At 43.0% G+C, this 16578-nt stretch overlaps 2 protein-coding genes across 2 annotated transcripts; one reads left to right on the top strand and one right to left on the bottom strand.

The window, feature by feature from the left end:
- Positions 1-9613: 9613 nt before the first annotated feature.
- On the bottom strand, positions 9614-11518 carry LOC108901137 (growth arrest and DNA damage-inducible protein GADD45 gamma-like). The gene is made up of 2 exons (XM_051072776.1): positions 10631-11518; positions 9614-10511 (listed from the first exon to the last, which is right to left on the bottom strand). The coding sequence occupies exons 1-2, from the start codon at positions 10889-10891 to the stop codon at positions 10398-10400; spliced, it is 375 nt and encodes a 124-aa protein (XP_050928733.1). The 5' UTR covers positions 10892-11518; the 3' UTR covers positions 9614-10397.
- Positions 11519-14733: 3215 nt separating this feature from the next.
- On the top strand, positions 14734-16442 carry gadd45gb.1 (growth arrest and DNA-damage-inducible, gamma b, tandem duplicate 1). The gene is made up of 3 exons (XM_018702547.2): positions 14734-15125; positions 15232-15439; positions 15559-16442. The coding sequence occupies exons 1-3, from the start codon at positions 14980-14982 to the stop codon at positions 15670-15672; spliced, it is 468 nt and encodes a 155-aa protein (XP_018558063.1). The 5' UTR covers positions 14734-14979; the 3' UTR covers positions 15673-16442.
- The last annotated feature ends 136 nt before the right edge of the window (positions 16443-16578 follow it).

Raw genomic sequence — 16578 nt, 5'->3', positions numbered from 1 at the left:
ACACAGCACCGGGTCCCTCTCCATCCATCAGTGTTTCTGTTGCTCTGACCTCTGTGGACTCTGTGCAGCGCTGGAGGACAAAAAAACAGCTCATCAGCAAACACATCAGAGTTTATTTACTCCTGCTAACCCACTCAGCGGCGTCTTTATTCGGCAGATGAAGCCAGCTCCTCTGATATCCATTACCGCATTATTCGCCAGTAATATCTCTGCCAGCATTATGACTGTAATTATGACTGTCATTCAAGCCAGGCTTTTAACATAATTGAGTCATAAGAAATTAGCATAAAGGCTAATTTGTTTGATTATGCGTGAATTTGGGGAATTATGAGGCTAAATGATGACGGCTGTGTGGCAGGTTAAAAATGAGCTGAGGGGAAATTGTTTAAGGAGCTCGACAGAAGTGCAGCGATGCAGCCGGTGCTCATAATGTGTCCGTCATGCCTGCAGATCACCGCCGTCCTGCCCAAACCTCGTAAATCCAACCTTTGACTTTCATGGTTTAATATCAGCTGAGGACTCACACACACACACACACAGACACACACTACTCTCGAAATCCAGCTGCCAACCACGTGAAGGCCTTTCAAAGGTCATCAGCTGACACGTTAACCACTGATCCTCTCGTCTCCCTACTTTTAAACCTCTGCACTGGTTGAAATGAGGTTTAAAAACTTCACACAAAAGGCCTGTCACACAAAGACAACAACAGATGTCACTACACAAAAGTCACAAAAGGATTGGCAGTCATCAAGGTTATAATAGAGCTTGTGAAAAAGCACAGAGAAGGTTTCCAAAATAAAACAGGAAGTGAGCAGGACACAAACAAACACAAGAATACCAAAATAAGACAAGAACTAAAAGCACAGCAGGAGGATAATTTTCAAAATAAAACAGAAGCAGCTAAATGGAATTCAGCCATTCATTCATTTATTTTTATTTCACCTGTGTGTATCTCATGTTTTCAAGGAACATTTTGCAGAATAAATGGATGGAAACATCACTACAGGATAAAATCGGTGCTCTATCTGCTCTGAGTTTCGTGCAGTGAAGGCGATTTGTGTTTCTACAACCAAGTTTTTTTTTCTTTTCTATGTTTAGCAGTTTTGTATCATGATTTAAAAAGGATCTAAGTGGGAACAACAACCCAACAAGTCCAAAGACTGATTAAACAGTGAAACACACACGGCTTACTCTGTGAGGAGTGAAACAGGAACTGACGTAGAAACGCAGAAAACACTGGGAACAGGAACAGAAACATGAGGGAAACTCAGGAGACAACAGGACACAGGTAGAACTAATTAGGGCGGAGCAAGCAACCACACAGGTGTGGAAATTACAGACAGGAAGTAAAGCTAGATTGGATACAGAAGAGAGGTAATATTTCAAAATAAAACAGGAAATACTTAAAGAGTACAGAGAGTCACACACTTTGAGATTGCATGCAGTGAAAGCACTAATCATTCAGGCACAAAAACACCTTAAAGTATCGTTTAATTGAACTAAAATGTCTGACATGACGGCAAAAATTTAAAAAGTGTAAATTTGTGTCTGTTCAGTGCTTTTTTTTAATCCAAAGTCATGGTCTCTGTTGTCCTCTCTCTCTTTAAACTACAACTATAGATCAGTGAACCATTGCTGCCTTTTTATTTTTATTTTTGCTTTTGAGAACCGTGGAGAGACTCAGCTCCTACAGGAAAGATGTAAGAAACTTTAAATTCAATTATTTTTTTCTCTCCGTGGCTGACAGCGAAGCTGAAGAGGCTCCAACCTCTGCAGTTCAGAACATTTTGTAAATCAGCTTATTGAATCTTTTCTTGCTGCTTTTGATGAAACTTTTACGACAACACAAAAACTGCAGCAGCACTTTTCAGTAACTTGTTGACCTCGAGCCTCGTCCACATCTTCTGCTGCGCACCAGAAATGTTTCTGTGTCGACGTGTTGAAACCTCACAAACTTAATTAATGTTCGAGCTGTGGGGCAACAGCATAATGAAACATATTACAACATTAGAGAAATATAAAATGAGGAATGAGCTGATTTTGGGTGTAGATGTAACAAGATTTTTACCTCGAGGGAGAATTTGTAAAAATCTGTTTAACTCAGCTGAACTGGTAGAGTCTGAATATAAGAAGTGTTTTGATACAGGGTGATCTCTGTAGGAAAATATAAATGTTTTTCAAACAGATTCTTACACATGTTTACTTTTTATTTATTTACTTATATATTTACTTCAGTAATAATACAAAAACCAACCATCACTATCACTTTGTCCTTTAGTTTTTCATATTTTATCCTGATGTCCCTCAAAGAAATGAATTAAAAGAAGAAATGTAAATAAAACATTTCACCTGTTTGCTTCTCTGTATAAAAATATATGTTTTTCCTGCAGATTATTACACATTTCCCCTTTTATTCATACATTTAATTCAGCAATAATACAAAAACAACCGTTGTCCTTTACTTTGTCAAATTATTTTCCCCTGATATCTCTCAATTTAATTTGCTTATTTGTTTGATTGTCAGCAGGATTACACAAAAAATACTGAACCGATTTGCACCAAACTTGGTGGAGGGATGGACCACGAGCCAGAGAAGAACCCATTAAATTTTGGTGCATATCCGATTACAGGGGCGGATATGACAAATAAATCATTCATGTTATCAGACGACTTCCTTTTATCCTTGGATTTTTCTATTATAAGAGCCAGAGGAGGGACTTATTACTATTATTATTATTAAAAGCATCTCAGGTTTGTCACATGGAAACACACTTTTATATTACCTCTGGTTTGGGGCTGTGATAATTTAGTCCTTCCAGCTCAGTGCTGGAAGAGGAGGCACTTTCCCTTTTCAGAATCATAAGTTCTTATGCGACTATCCCAAAACCAGACGCTCACCTGTTTTTCCAGTCTGAGAGTTCAGCAGCGTTGAGGCATCAGCGTCTCCCTCTCCTCCTCCTCCTCCTCCTCCTCCTCCTCCTCCTCCCCTGGAGTCTGTGTTTCCAGACTTGCTGCAGGAGGCTTTGTGTCCTGCAACACACTGATACTCAGAGTCAGTGAAGCGCACGAATCCAATTTGCTGTGCGGGAGAATTAGAGTATTAGACTCCTGTGTTAATTTCTTTCTGAAATGACTTCCAGTCTGTTCTGTTCGCGCCCTGGGACAGAGACAGAGGGAGAGAGAGGTTAAAAAGAGGGAGATGAGGGGAATAAACACAGACAGAATCAGTAAAGACGAGATAATATCAGGAGGAACCAGAGGCAGGGGTGAGCAGAGGTACTCAAACTGTTTATTCTTTCAAACATGAGGGGCAATAAAGTCACGGGTAAAGACAGGAAGTTGAAGCAGGCTCAGCTCTAAGATGATGACTTACTCTCAGCCACACCTCATGGCCTTCCTTCCTCCTGCTGATTCTCAGTGACCTAAAACACACAGTTGGTTATTTACCTGCTGGATTTTATCCTGACAAAGGTAAAATGTTGATCCTAAGAACTTAAACTAACAAGGATTTCATTAGAGTTAGAATATTTTCTAACTCGTCTTCTTCTCCTGGTGCTTCGGTCTGAACTGTTTTTGTCCAGTCGAGCAAAACGTGGCTGAAAGTCTCACGGTGCTTCAGACTCTCACTCAGTCTGTCTGTCCTCAGTTTAATGGACTGTATATGAATGTTAATGCCTGTGGTTTGTTGCCATACTCAGAGCTGCCGATTTGTTGGAAGGAAGCGTGGATGAGTCTCTAACACAGCTCTACGACCACACACACTCACAGATCCTGTATTGACTGAGTAAACACTCGCTGTGAGCTGAAAACTCAGGACGACCTGATTCCCTCCTTCTCGTGTGCGGGTGGTCCGGTGGTAGAGACGCAGGTTTGATGGTGAAATCTGTGAGATATGTGCTGATGCTGATGCTTTTCTGTCATTATTCAAAATTTGAAAACTTTATGTTGGCTCAGGAACTGGTCAGTGCAACTGAAAGGACTGTTACCTGAGTAAAAAGTGTGTCTATCAGTTTGTTAACAGCTGGGAAACATCTGTGGAGACGGTTAGAAGCAGATAAAACATGAGGGAATTTTTTGTTTTGGATGAGGGGGGAAAGGGAAAGTTGTTTCCAAATTTGACATTGATGTATTTCTCTTTCACTTTAGTATTTCTTTAGTCCAACAATACTCATCCTGTGGAAACAATGTGCTCTCAAGAAAGTTAAATAGATGTTTCAAATGTCACTTTCTTTCTTCTTTCTTCCAAGGTTCAATTCACAAACATAAATAAAAAAAATATCAAGGAGTTGTTCAGAAACTTTCATACATGGAGGTTGTTTTTAAAAAGGTAAATAATATTCAAAGTCACAATGAAGAGGAAAATAAAATCAATAAGAATAAGAAAATAAAATAGACAAGAAACATAATTGCAGTGCAGTAGCTGCCCCAGATTTAAGAGGTGAAATTGTAATGCTTTGCAGTGTTTTTAGAGGTGATGCGTTGTGTTATTTTTGTGTGTTTGTTGCTTCATCTGAATTTAATTTACATGCTTATCATGATGATTTATTTGAAGATAAATTGAATCCACACCAGACTGTCTGATGTGCTGTGGTGCAGGAGCGACTGTTGACCACCAGGTGGAGATGTTACACTGTGAGCGACAGCTTTGTGACGATGCCTAGTGTGAGTTGTAGTACCACGGTGACACCACCAGATGGCACAAGAAGACACGTTCATTCATTCAGCTGGATAGTGAATGAATAAACCCAAACTCCAGTCACATCTGAGATAGAAAGGAAGAAACATCTTCTGCTAAACATTTACTAACATTTATTTATTCAGATTAAATCTTTTAGAGGAGAAAATCACTATGTTTATTAAAAGATTGTTACAAATTTAATTTGCACTAAAGGTTTGTTTTCTGTTCTGTATATTGTGTTTATTATTCTTACTTATACACATGTATCTTCCCTTATATAAAGTATTAAACCTTAAACAAGGCTCACAGTGAAATATATATATTATTTTTAAAAAATAATTAATGATAATTTTGCATTTAAAGACAGTAAATGAACTGTCACAATGGTGGGTATTAAAGGGACATTTCAAAATAAAACTATATCAACTATTGAGCTTAGAATTACTTTTTAAATATGTTTTTTGTCATTAAAGTTTCTTGTGTTGTTGCTAGGGGGCGCTGTAACAGCACTGTCCTGTCCCTTCTGTTGTCAGTGTTACACTGAGGAGACAGAACAAGCAGAAATCTTCTGACCAAATAACATGTTTATATTTTTGAATAAAGCAGGTGTACGTTAAGAAAAATAAAATGCAGTTTGTCTTTGTTATTAATCTTGGAGTTTGATATTAATCCTGTGAGATGCATTGATTTATTTAATCGATCTGCTCCAGTCTGTCATTGATTGATTATTTTCACTGGCATAAAGAGAAATCAGCTGAGCATTAAGTCCTGTATTGATCAGGACGGTGAAACCAAAACTGGTTCTTTGAAAGTTTTTAGATGATTGTGAACATTTAAACTAACGTGTCTCATTTTGGAGAACTACATACACAAGTTATAAGGAGAGAGGAGATGAAATATTCTGTGCCACAGCTCCTTCATTGATCACTCCATCCTGAAGCAGTAAAACAACAAAGTGCCCTCCTTCCTATCTGGCTAATTGAGACACTGTGTTAATGACAACACGTCTGCAGCCAATCAGAAACCAGAGAAGTGTTGTCTCCGGGTAAAACAGGGGGCAGAGCTCGTGGATGGATTTTTTTTTTTTAGTGATTCCTGAACAGATGAAGTGCCTGGTCCATATGGCAGACCTCTGGGACTCCTTTGTGCTCTGACTGATGTGACTCACGTCAACTTTAAAGGCTTCCTCCTGCCACTTTAAACCCCGCCCCTCTGCTGCTGCTGATCTGCAGGATGAATGGGGAGTCATCTCCACGTTGATCTGGCAAAGTGTGCCTTTCGTTTTGTATACAACCTCCCCCCACCTCCTCCTCCTCCCCCTCCTCACCCCTGCAGCCCTGCAGCCTGCACACTCACAGCTCCAGACTTTGTTTTTGGTGAAAGGGACTGTCTCAAATGTCCCGTGCAGCCAACAGCAGCTGCTCCTGGACCTCGCCATTCTTCAGCACAAAAGAGGAGCGAGGGCCGGGGTCTCGGTGCACCTTTGTGCCGGGGCCCCTCCTGTCGTTTTTCTGCTCTTTGTGCCCATTGATGAGGGCGTACAAGTGTTGGCTGTAGCTTTTGTCTGACTTTTGTTTTGGTGAGGGTGTGCAGTGGGCGAACAGGGAGGGGTGCAGTACAAGCACATTTAGCCATCTGATCTGCTTCTACAGCGCACACATCGCATGTGTGCACACTGAGACGTACACACAAGTGTTGTGCAAGTCAGGCTCAAGTCTGGTCTGGTCATTATTACATAAGCTCTTGTGGTTTTTGTCTGAAACAGCTAAAATTCACTCGCAAAACTCCCTGAAAGTCCTGAGAGATTGTAATATCTATCTCCAGAGAGTGGCTGAAAGCTCCAGAAAAAGGTAGTAAGTGGAGCTTGAGTGAAATTTCTCTTTAGAAGTCTTGTGTCAAACACCTGTTTTTATGAATTTATGCTAAAAGCTACTGGTTATCTCAAACACAACACACACACACACACAGTGTCTGAACGAGGTCCTCGAGGGCTCCAGCTCTGAATGGAGAGGCAGGCCGGTGTTTTGGCAACAGCTGGCAGCATGTGTGTGTGTGTGTGTGTGTGTGTGTGTTTACAAGCTGCAACACTAAATGTAAACAGATAAAAAAAACTTATCACCACACTGTATTTATTTATTTACAGTGTGGTAACTTTTAAAGATAAAATCTGACGCAAACAAATTCACTTTCACTGCCGGCTAACGTCTAATTAGCTCGTTACACAGCTGTGAAACACTCACTGTGTGAATGTTGAGAATTGTACAGATGCAGAAAATGTTGGAGAAAGTATTGAAATGAAACAGATCAGTCAGAGGAGCCTGCACAGCTTCAGGCTGTTAACGTAATTAATGATTAGATTCATCAGCAGCTGAAACAGGCCTGACTGGAGATCAGAGGCAGAAATTAGCATTAACAGCTGATCACTGAGGGAATGGACGTGTGTGTGTGTGTGTGTGTGGATTGGACTGCATCTACACACACACACAGGGCTGCACATTTGACCCCTGAACCTGCAGCACAACAACAGCAGGCGTATGGTAATGACAGGACGATATTAGCATAGTTAAAAAATATATTAGCATAGCTATCAGACAGAGTAAGTGAGCAGACGTTAACCTCTGAAACTCATCTTCACAAAAAAGTTTCCAAAAATATAAAGATATAAAACGTATAGATGGAGTGTGACTGAACTGAATAGATGGTTTTTGATGCATAATAATATTAATTTTCTGCCATAATTTGATCAAATGTGCCGCTAAAAACAAACAGATAAATAAAAGGAGTAGAATTCGGACTGTTTTAGCAGGAGACGGCTGTATGATGCCCGTCTCCTAGGCAACCGGCTCAACCAAAACACCAACAAACTAGAAACACAGGAAAACACACGTGCACACATCCAGCCCGCAGCCCGTCATTACCATCTGCTGCAGCTCTCCAGCCCTCAGAAAGAGACTCTGGGAGGAGGAGGAGGAGGAGGAGGAGGAGGAGGCTTTTATGTTGAAAGGACACTTGAGAAGCAGCATGTGGCTGCAGCAGAGCTCTTTATGACCGGGGTTGAGGCAGAGGGCAGTCGAGGTTGGTCAGGGTGAGGGAGTTCAGAGAGAGAGAGAGGGACAAAATCATTTTAACATTTCTGTTCGTGTGCAGATAAAACAAAAGATTAGCAAGCTTGGGTGTTATTTTTGAACTCAGGCTAGCCATTTCCCCCTGTTTCCAGTCTTTATGCTAAGCTAAGCTAACTACAGCCAGAACATGAGAGTGAAAAAATGTTGAACTGTTCCTTTAAAGCTCATTTTGTCTGACAGTGACTGATTTTAGCTCGGTCCTGCTGCTGTGTGGCGACTGCAGTGTTTCTGCTGCGGGGGGATGTTGATGTTGTTGTTGTTGTTGGTCTGGATTTGGTTGTGAATGGATGAATGGCAGCAGGCTTGTGCCAGGCACAGGTCCACCTCCTCCACCTCCTCCTCCTCCTCCTCCTCCTCCTCGTCATTAAATTGGACAGCAGATGGAGTGAGTGCTGGGTTTGTTGCCGTGGAGATTTAAAGGGCTGATTGCGTTTCAGCTGGTGTTACTTTTTTTTCTCCTTTCTTTTTTGACACAGTAAGAGACTGTGTGTGTGTGTGTGTGTGTGTGCGACAAAGTTAAGTACGACTGCACAGACTCACAATCAGCCACTCTTCTTCTTCTTTGCTCTGTTTCTTTGCTCATTTTTAATCATTCTGGTAAAACGTTGTGATAAGCGCTGCAGGTTTTTTTAAAAAGTGTGTGTTTGTGTGTGTGACAGTGGGGCGTGGAGCAGCTGTTGGCTCCACAATAGGTCGCAGTGACATGCAACATGCAGGTCAGAGTGACTTCAGAGTTCGAATCCACCGACACAAAAGCCTCTTAAAGATTCTGAATCACAGATGAGAGAGAGGAAAGAAAAAGCAGCGTGTGCCAGGAGCAAAAGATCAGCTTCATTAATCTGCAGCTTCAGAGAGCAGGGTGAAATAAAACTGCCAGTGATTGAAGCTGAAGTCAGTTTGACATTTTTGCCGATAAGGCCCTGAATCAAAGTCAGAAAACATGTCACCAGCTCAGAGTCGCTCTGACATTTAAAACTTCCAGGAACCTGACGGACAAAAAGAGGGCGAGGTGAGAGGATGAAACAGGAGGCAGAACGAAGCCGCGGTTTAACTGAACGAGCATAAAGTGCATCGTGCTGTCACTTGGTTTACGTGCATGCATGTCTAAAACTTTTTGTGCCGGAAACTCTGCACTCTGCACCTTTGCTAGGCCAAAAAAGTCTCTGAATGACTGTGTCAAGCTAAAGCAAAACTTTCCTGGTGAAAGTTACATGAAAAGAAAGCTAGCACTTTAACGTCTCTGTGCTAAATATGCAGCTAAACAGGCGATTAGCTCAGCCACAAAAATACAACTTAGATAGGATCCGGTAGATACTAGATATTAGATGGAGTTTGTTACCTTTGGACAGAGCCATGGTCGCTGTTTCCTCTTTTCTGCAGACTGGGACATGAGCTTATTTCCCAAAATGTTGAACTGTTCCTTTAACTTTGGACATGCTCTCACAGTATTTAACCCAGATTTATTCAGAAAGTGATTTAAATGAATTACTAAGACCGAGTGAAGCAGACAAAGGACCCCGATGAATAAAGCAACGTTTAGATCTACAAGAGATCTTTTTGCTTTGTTTTGGTTTCTCACATTTCCTCAAATCTCAAACCTCTCCAAAGCTGAATACATGTGTGAACAAGCACACAGGTAGAAAATACAAAGACAAGACATTTTGAAACTACAGGAAACTGTTAAGAGAGCTCAGAGTCAAACCAGACTAAAAGAAAAGGTCTGTATGGGATTATATTTGTGCTTTGGTGAACTTTAATGTCAGATGAAAAGGTCAAAGAACAGTCAGAGAGAAAAACTGGAGTCAAATATTTTATTTCGAAGTTTTTGTTCTACAAAAAATACAAAATCACATTTGCAGTGAACAAGTTATTTGACAAAGAGAGAACAGTAGAGCTGAAGTGAAACCTTCAGGAAGTACTTTACTTTCAGTTTTAGTTTTTTCTGTATTTTTTCAAGATCAGTTTCAGGTTTTTTTTCCATTTAAAACACTTTTTGTATTTTTTTCTTGAAGTTAAATATCGAAAGTGAAACCTTAAGATATTTTCTTAAGAATATTTTTTGTCATCGTTAAATTTCTAAAGTGAAACCTTTAGAGAATTAAGACAATTCTGGAAAGTGGGAAACATTTCCGCTGATTGCAACTGTTGTCGTGTTGCTCAGCAAAGAGGACATCTTTAAAAAGTCCCTTTTTAAGAAGGCCTCTTCCTCAGCACCGCTTCTTCTCCTGCTGCGCGTGCTTCAACGTGCGACATTTGCTCTGTGGGGACCACAGGACGCAGAAGTCGCTTCTCCTTCCTCTCCAAACCTCATCCGCACAAAGAATGAGGGTCGATGTGTCGCTCTCGTGGCATACCTGACCTCGTTCACATAAAGAATGAGAGTCATCTTGGCATGGACGGGACAAGAGGCGACGGTTCGCGGCAGGGCCCCCTTTTCCTCGGGGGCCGGCGCCGCGCTGCCTGGACGGGAATCCTCCTCAGGAGTATCCAGGGATGAGCAGAAACAGGGTCATCCTGTTCATCAGGATGAGATATTTCCAGATAAGAAGCTTCACAGCATCTGAGCAAAGACAGAGGAGCCGAGGCCCGGATCAACGCTCGGGGAGGCTGATCTCGGGAACCCAGTCGTTCAGACGCCGGCTCTCCTCGCAGAACAGGTGCAGCTTCTCCAGAGCCGGATCCTCCCAAGACCCATCAGCCGGGTTCTGTTCAGAGAGGAAGAGGAATCAGGATTTAGTCACGTTTGTCTTTGAAAACAGCATCACATTTAGACTGAGAAGCTGAAGTTAGAGAATCAGGATCGCTGTCATTGAGCTCTACGCACCGTGATGAGGATGCAGTGGGCGTCTTCAAGCTGCTCCGCCTTGTCACCGACGATCTCAGCCAGACGCTGCATGTCGCTCACTCTGACGATGCTGATGTCGTTGTCGAAGCAGAAGGACTGGATGAGGGTGAAGTGGATCTGGAGAGCGATGTCGCACTCGAACTCCTCGTCCATGGCGAGGACGCAGAAGGACACGCTGTCCGGGTCACTGTGGGTGAAGAAAAGACACCTCCTGTTAGCTGCAGCTCTCAGATCAGACATCCACCAAGGTGAATCATCAGAGAAGATGCCAAAGTCATATTTGAGTCATGTTTGTTGTACTTACTCAGTCATGATTTTAGCGCTCTCGTAGACTCCCACAGTGAGTCGGTCCTCGCTCTGAGCACAGAGCAGAGCCTCCTTCAGAGATTTTCCAGGAGACTGCATCGTTAAAGTCGTAGCTGATGTGTGGTCAGAAAGTCCAAGAGAACAGTGTTTGTGCTCCTTCCTTGAAATCCAGCCAGCTTTTATACCGCAGACCCGGCACACGCTCGCTCCCTGATTGGCCGTCGGGATCACAATGGCTACAACAGGCCCTGCAGCCCCCACCCCACCCTCTGGGACGCGTGCCTATAGAAAGTCTTAGAAAGTCGGGGGCAGCTTTGGTTGAAAGGGATCAGATGTAGAAACTCTCTGACCTTTAAATGATTCTTTGAGCGTACAGGAATAATGAAACCACACAGGAAGACCAGACTGCTGTCGTCAAAGTCCTCAAAGTTCTGGATGAATTCAAAGCGACCGATAACTTCCATTCAAACTGTTAGAGGACGATACGACAGGATCTGCATCTTAGATGTTCTGCAAACTGCAGCACTGCATCTGCTGTAGGTTTTAATGTAATTGTATGATATTTCAAGCTGTTATTTACTTCCATTCATTTTCACACAGTATGAAAATCTGTTAAAAAACTCTTGAGGACTGTCATTCATCCTGCGAACATCAAGTCTGAATTAAACAACTCAAACAAGTTTCAAGAGTTTGTTGTCGTCTTTCAGACTGTACGGAAAATGAATGGAAAACATGGGTGTCTTTTGTTTTGTTCTTGTCCTTCCATATTGTTCGATGGTTTCAGGATCTGAAGTCAGATTTTAAAATCCTCCCTCCCCATTAGCTTCCATTCATTTCTGTACAAAACGAAAAACCAGACTCTTGAAACTTGCTTGATTTGTGCAAAATCCATCAAAGTGAAAATCAAATCTGTATTTATTTTGGTCAAATTATTGTAATAAGGTAATACAGTGCGTACTTTACAAATCAATCTGCATGAATTCAGACTTGATTTTCACTGTGATTGAAGCATATGATTCAAGCATGTTTCAAGAGTCGGAAATGAATGGAAGTCAATGGCTGACCTTTAACTCTGACTCTTAAATCTTGAAAAATGGAAAAAAAATGTGAAGAAAATAACAAAATGGCAGGTTTCACTTCAGCAAGTCCAAAGAAACAACTTGATCACTGCAATGTGTTTTTTTTTCCTGTAAAACCTTCAAAATAAAAGTCCTGGATTCAGTATTGATCTGATTTTAAGATGAATATTCATCTAATTAAGTCCCATGCAGACCTTTTCTTCAGCAAACCAGCAAATAAACCAATATTATACCTGTTAATGTAATTTACTGTAATGGAAGCCACATATTTAAAACTGTACATACATTTGAAAATGCCCATCAGATCTGTAGTAAGTTTTATTTGTAGTTAAGAAGCTAAAAAAGTTGATATCCGCCATATTAGTTGTCCTGGATGTCAGACAGACTTTTATAACTCATGACCAATTTCACAGCCTGAACTGTTTTTTGTAGATTGGGCAGTGGCACGCGCCGCTGCTTTGCATACCTAAAGCCCGGCCTCATTTGAGGCGCGTGGCATCTGGAGATGCCTGCGTGCTTTATCTCTCTGTCTGCATCGTTCTCCCATAGCAACCGAGAGATACCATCTGTCCCCGAGGGGAAGGTGAAGGGAGAGAAGGACAAAGGAAGTCGAGGCAGCACCTGCTGGGCGTGATGGCCGCAGTTTTTCATCTCGCTGCAAATTAGGATTTTTAAGTTAAACAAAATCTGAGCGCAGAGGTTTTGGTGAAGATACGCTGACGTTTAAAGCGCGTTTTGTTGCTTTATGGCTCAGAAACTCTTGAAAATCGAGTATTTGTTGCACTTTTTTCTGCATCTACTAAAATATTCTCCTGTTAGCTGAAACACCAGAAGCCAAATATCCAAACAACTTCAACTTCTCCTGCAGCTTTAGACACTTCCACCCTTACAAAGAGGTTTAGGGCTTTCGCCGCAGGTCACCAGAAAAGAGCTTTGACCACCAACACCTGTCGCGCGCTGCTCCGTCTGGCAGATGTGCTTCAGCAACAATAGGTCGGTATCGATTTGCACGCGCCTGCCCTGTGGGCCATGCAAGCTGATCCTTCCTAAAATAGCTCAGAGTTTGAGTCTCAATCAGCTGGATCCAAATCAGACTTTGGATGAAAGGCCTCTGGACCAGCTGACGGGCTGATGAGGCTGCAGCACGAGCACAGCAAATAGAAATAAACAAATGAGCGTGTTGCTGCAGTAATGTTCAGATAAGCGGTTTGTTGTTAGCAAAACACACTTTGAGGAATTCTTGCGCATTCACTGCGCAACCGAAAGTGATTTTTATCAGCCTGTACACGTCTGTGGCACTTATGGAGATAACACTTTTCACTGTGAAAGTTTGGACCATAAGCTCTCCCCTCTTTGGCATTCAAATGTAATCATAACTCAGACAACAGATCGGCGAATGTGGAGACTCGCTGACAAAAGATCGGCGCGCCCTGGGGTCGGGGTTGACCTGGGTTTAGGAGAGAACAGAGGAGGGGGGAGGGAGGGAGGTGGAGTGTCCCCTCATAGCGACAGTTCTCCATCTGCTGCTCGGAACAAAAGCGCTGAATCAATCACCGCCAACCTGTGTCTCCTACCCCCCTCCACTATTTACGCAGCAGTGGCAGCAGGCCTGAGCTAATGCTAGATGTGTTTTGAATCATTATGCAGCTTAAGTATCTCCAAATAAGCACGAGCTGTTGGGGAGAAACAGTAGAACAGGTATTAGAAATCCGTGCGTAAAAGTTTTGTCGCGCGTAAAAGCAAAAAGTCGTCAGAAACAGGTTTATTTAAAGTCACGGACAAACACATTTAATGCATCAACAAATCAAACACTAAACAGAAGCAAATGTGCGCGAACTATTGTGGAGAAACTGTTTTAACAGTGGGCATGCAGCGTGCGTAAAAGTTTCGTCGTGCGTAAAAATGACCCAGAAGTGGTTTAATTTACACCACAGATGAAAACATTGGGTGGATCCACGCACCAAACACCAAACAAGTGCAATAAACCTCTAAAGTTTTCCTATAGAACTCAGTGTGTGCGCCCTGAACTCCCCAGAGTAAATAAATAATTTAAAAAAAAAAAACCGAGCAAGGATTTTCTGGACAGCTGATGGTCACGTGGTCCGCATGGGCCGTGCAGTGCAGATTGCGCAGCACGCACAGCGTTCTGGCACGCGCTGTTCATTTGCATTTGTATGGAGGGGGACCGTGATAATAGAGGACTTCTGCGCGCACAATGGGGCCGTTTTATGGCCAGTCTCTAGTCCACAGATGGCATCATCCACCTGCCCTTTCTCTCTGCTGCTGCTCGGGGGGAGAGAGGACAGAGTGGGGGAGGGGACCTTCACACTTTCTCCATGTTGCGTTATCAACAAAAGTTTAACATTAAGGAACATTATTGAGAGTTTGTTGAGTTTTCTTGCAGCAGATGAGTTCACATGAGACTTCAACTGTTCCAAAAAGAACCGATAAGACGCGTCTGCGCACTTTTACAGTTCATTTAATTGTGTGTAAAACGCACAAGAACGACTAAAGGAGCGTTCTTATTAATGCATGGATGAGTGCAGTAGGTTTTCATCGTGCAGCTCTAAGAGTCAAATCACCTCCTGTGTTTCTTTTATTCGCACAGACGAGCTGCAGAGCGATCAAACTTGTGTTTTTTAATGAAGCTATTTTTAGTTTCAGGCCAGGCTGCTGCTCAGAGGAGGAGGAGGAGGGAGCGTGCGTGGCTCGATGACCCCCATCAATCTGCCACGAGCCGGAGTGTGACAATGGCATTATCATACCAATACACCATTCAGCCTCGGCCAATCAGAACGCAGCGCTTTCACTGCGCCGCACGAGCTGCGGGGTATAAAAAAAGGAGGGCAGCGGGTTTGGAAACACTCTGCTCTTCACACACTCTCGGATATCTCTCTCTCTGTGTCTCCGAAAGCTCTGGAATAATCTTCCATCGTCTTCATCATGACTCTTGAGGAAGTTCTGATCCAGAACCCCAGCACTGAGCGCGCTCAGTGCACCGGCAAAGCCCTGGAGGAAGTCCTGGTGTCCGCCAAAGACAACGACTCCCTCACCGTCGGCGTCTACGAGTGCGCCAAAGTTATGAATCTGTAAGTATCAGACTCACAAGATTAAACTTCACTGTGATTTCACATCCTTTGGATTCAGGTTCTGGATGAAAACTCACGGGTTTCTCTCTTTGTTGTTTCTCCACAGTGACCCGGACAGCGTGTCCTTCTGCGTCCTCGCCATGGACGAGGAGTTCGAGTGCGACATCGCTCTCCAGATCCACTTCACCCTCATCCAGTCCTTCTGCTTCGACAACGACATCAGCATCGTCAGAGTGAGCGACATGCAGCGTCTGGCTGAGATCGTCGGTGACAAGGCGGAGCAGCTTGAAGACGCCCACTGCATCCTCATCACGGTGCGTAGAGCTCAATGACAGCGATCCTGATTCTCTAACCTCAGCTTCTCAGTCTAAATGTGATGCTGTTTTCAAAGACACACGTGACTAAATCCTGATTCCTCTTCCTCTCTGAACAGAACCCAGCTGATGGGTCTTGGGAGGATCCGGCTCTGGAGAAGCTGCACCTGTTCTGCGAGGAGAGCCGGCGTCTGAACGACTGGGTTCCCGAGATCAGCCTCCCCGAGCGTTGATCCGGGCCTCGGCTCCTCTGTCTTTGCTCAGATGCTGTGAAGCTTCTTATCTGGAAATATCTCATCCTGATGAACAGGATGACCCTGTTTCTGCTCATCCCTGGATACTCCTGAGGAGGATTCCCGTCCAGGCAGCGCGGCGCCGGCCCCCGAGGAAAAGGGGGCCCTGCCGCGAACCGTCGCCTCTTGTCCCGTCCATGCCAAGATGACTCTCATTCTTTATGTGAACGAGGTCAGGTATGCCACGAGAGCGACACATCGACCCTCATTCTTTGTGCGGATGAGGTTTGGAGAGGAAGGAGAAGCGACTTCTGCGTCCTGTGGTTCCCACAGAGCAAATGTCGCACGTTGAAGCACGCGCAGCAGGAGAAGAAGCGGTGCTGAGGAAGAGGCCTTCTTAAAAAGGGACTTTTTAAAGATGTCCTCTTTGCTGAGCAACACGACAACAGTTGCAATCAGCGGAAATGTTTCCCACTTTCCAGAATTGTCTTAATTCTCTAAAGGTTTCACTTTAGAAATTTAACGATGACAAAAAATATTTTAAAACTAAACAAAAAAAGTCTTTTCTCTAAAGGTTTCACTTTAGAAAATGGATAAATTAATGTTAAAAAAGGAGAATTTGTAAGATTATCTTCTAAAACTTCATGAATGTGATGAAGACAAATGTTTTTAAAAAGATCTGAAGCGTTGGAAACTAATTTATCTCTGACAGTTTCTCAGTAGAAATTGTAAGAAAAGGGAAAATGTTCAATAAAAGACAAAAGATTAAATATTTGTTGTTGTGTTTTCACTCTCTCTCGCAAAGCTGCGTGAGTTTGTGTGTGTGTGTGTGTGTTGTGTTGGCTGGAGGAGGAGTGGTTCTGAAACTGGCCAAAGTTTCAAACTCAGCAACATTTGCATGGAAGG

Source organism: Lates calcarifer, linkage group LG9 (genome assembly GCF_001640805.2).
Source record: "Lates calcarifer isolate ASB-BC8 linkage group LG9, TLL_Latcal_v3, whole genome shotgun sequence".
In the NCBI taxonomy this organism is placed as follows: Eukaryota; Metazoa; Chordata; class Actinopteri; family Centropomidae; genus Lates; species Lates calcarifer.
Note: the sequence above shows the minus strand (reverse complement) of the source record. Positions and strands in the feature narration are given on the sequence as shown.

What these genes read in the sequence shown, in the direction of transcription:
- LOC108901137 (XM_051072776.1), bottom strand. Translation starts at nt 10,891, where the DNA reads ATGTCTGATCTGAGAGCTGCAGCTAACAGGAGGTGTCTTTTCTTCACC. An exon ending in CCCACTGCATCCTCATCACG is followed by an intron (nt 10,512 to 10,630) that starts GTGCGTAGAGCT and finishes CTCTCTGAACAG; the next exon opens with AACCCGGCTGATGGGTCTTG.
- gadd45gb.1 (XM_018702547.2), top strand. Translation starts at nt 14,980, where the DNA reads ATGACTCTTGAGGAAGTTCTGATCCAGAACCCCAGCACTGAGCGCGCT. An exon ending in TGCGCCAAAGTTATGAATCT is followed by an intron (nt 15,126 to 15,231) that starts GTAAGTATCAGA and finishes GTTTCTCCACAG; the next exon opens with TGACCCGGACAGCGTGTCCT. An exon ending in CCCACTGCATCCTCATCACG is followed by an intron (nt 15,440 to 15,558) that starts GTGCGTAGAGCT and finishes CTCTCTGAACAG; the next exon opens with AACCCAGCTGATGGGTCTTG.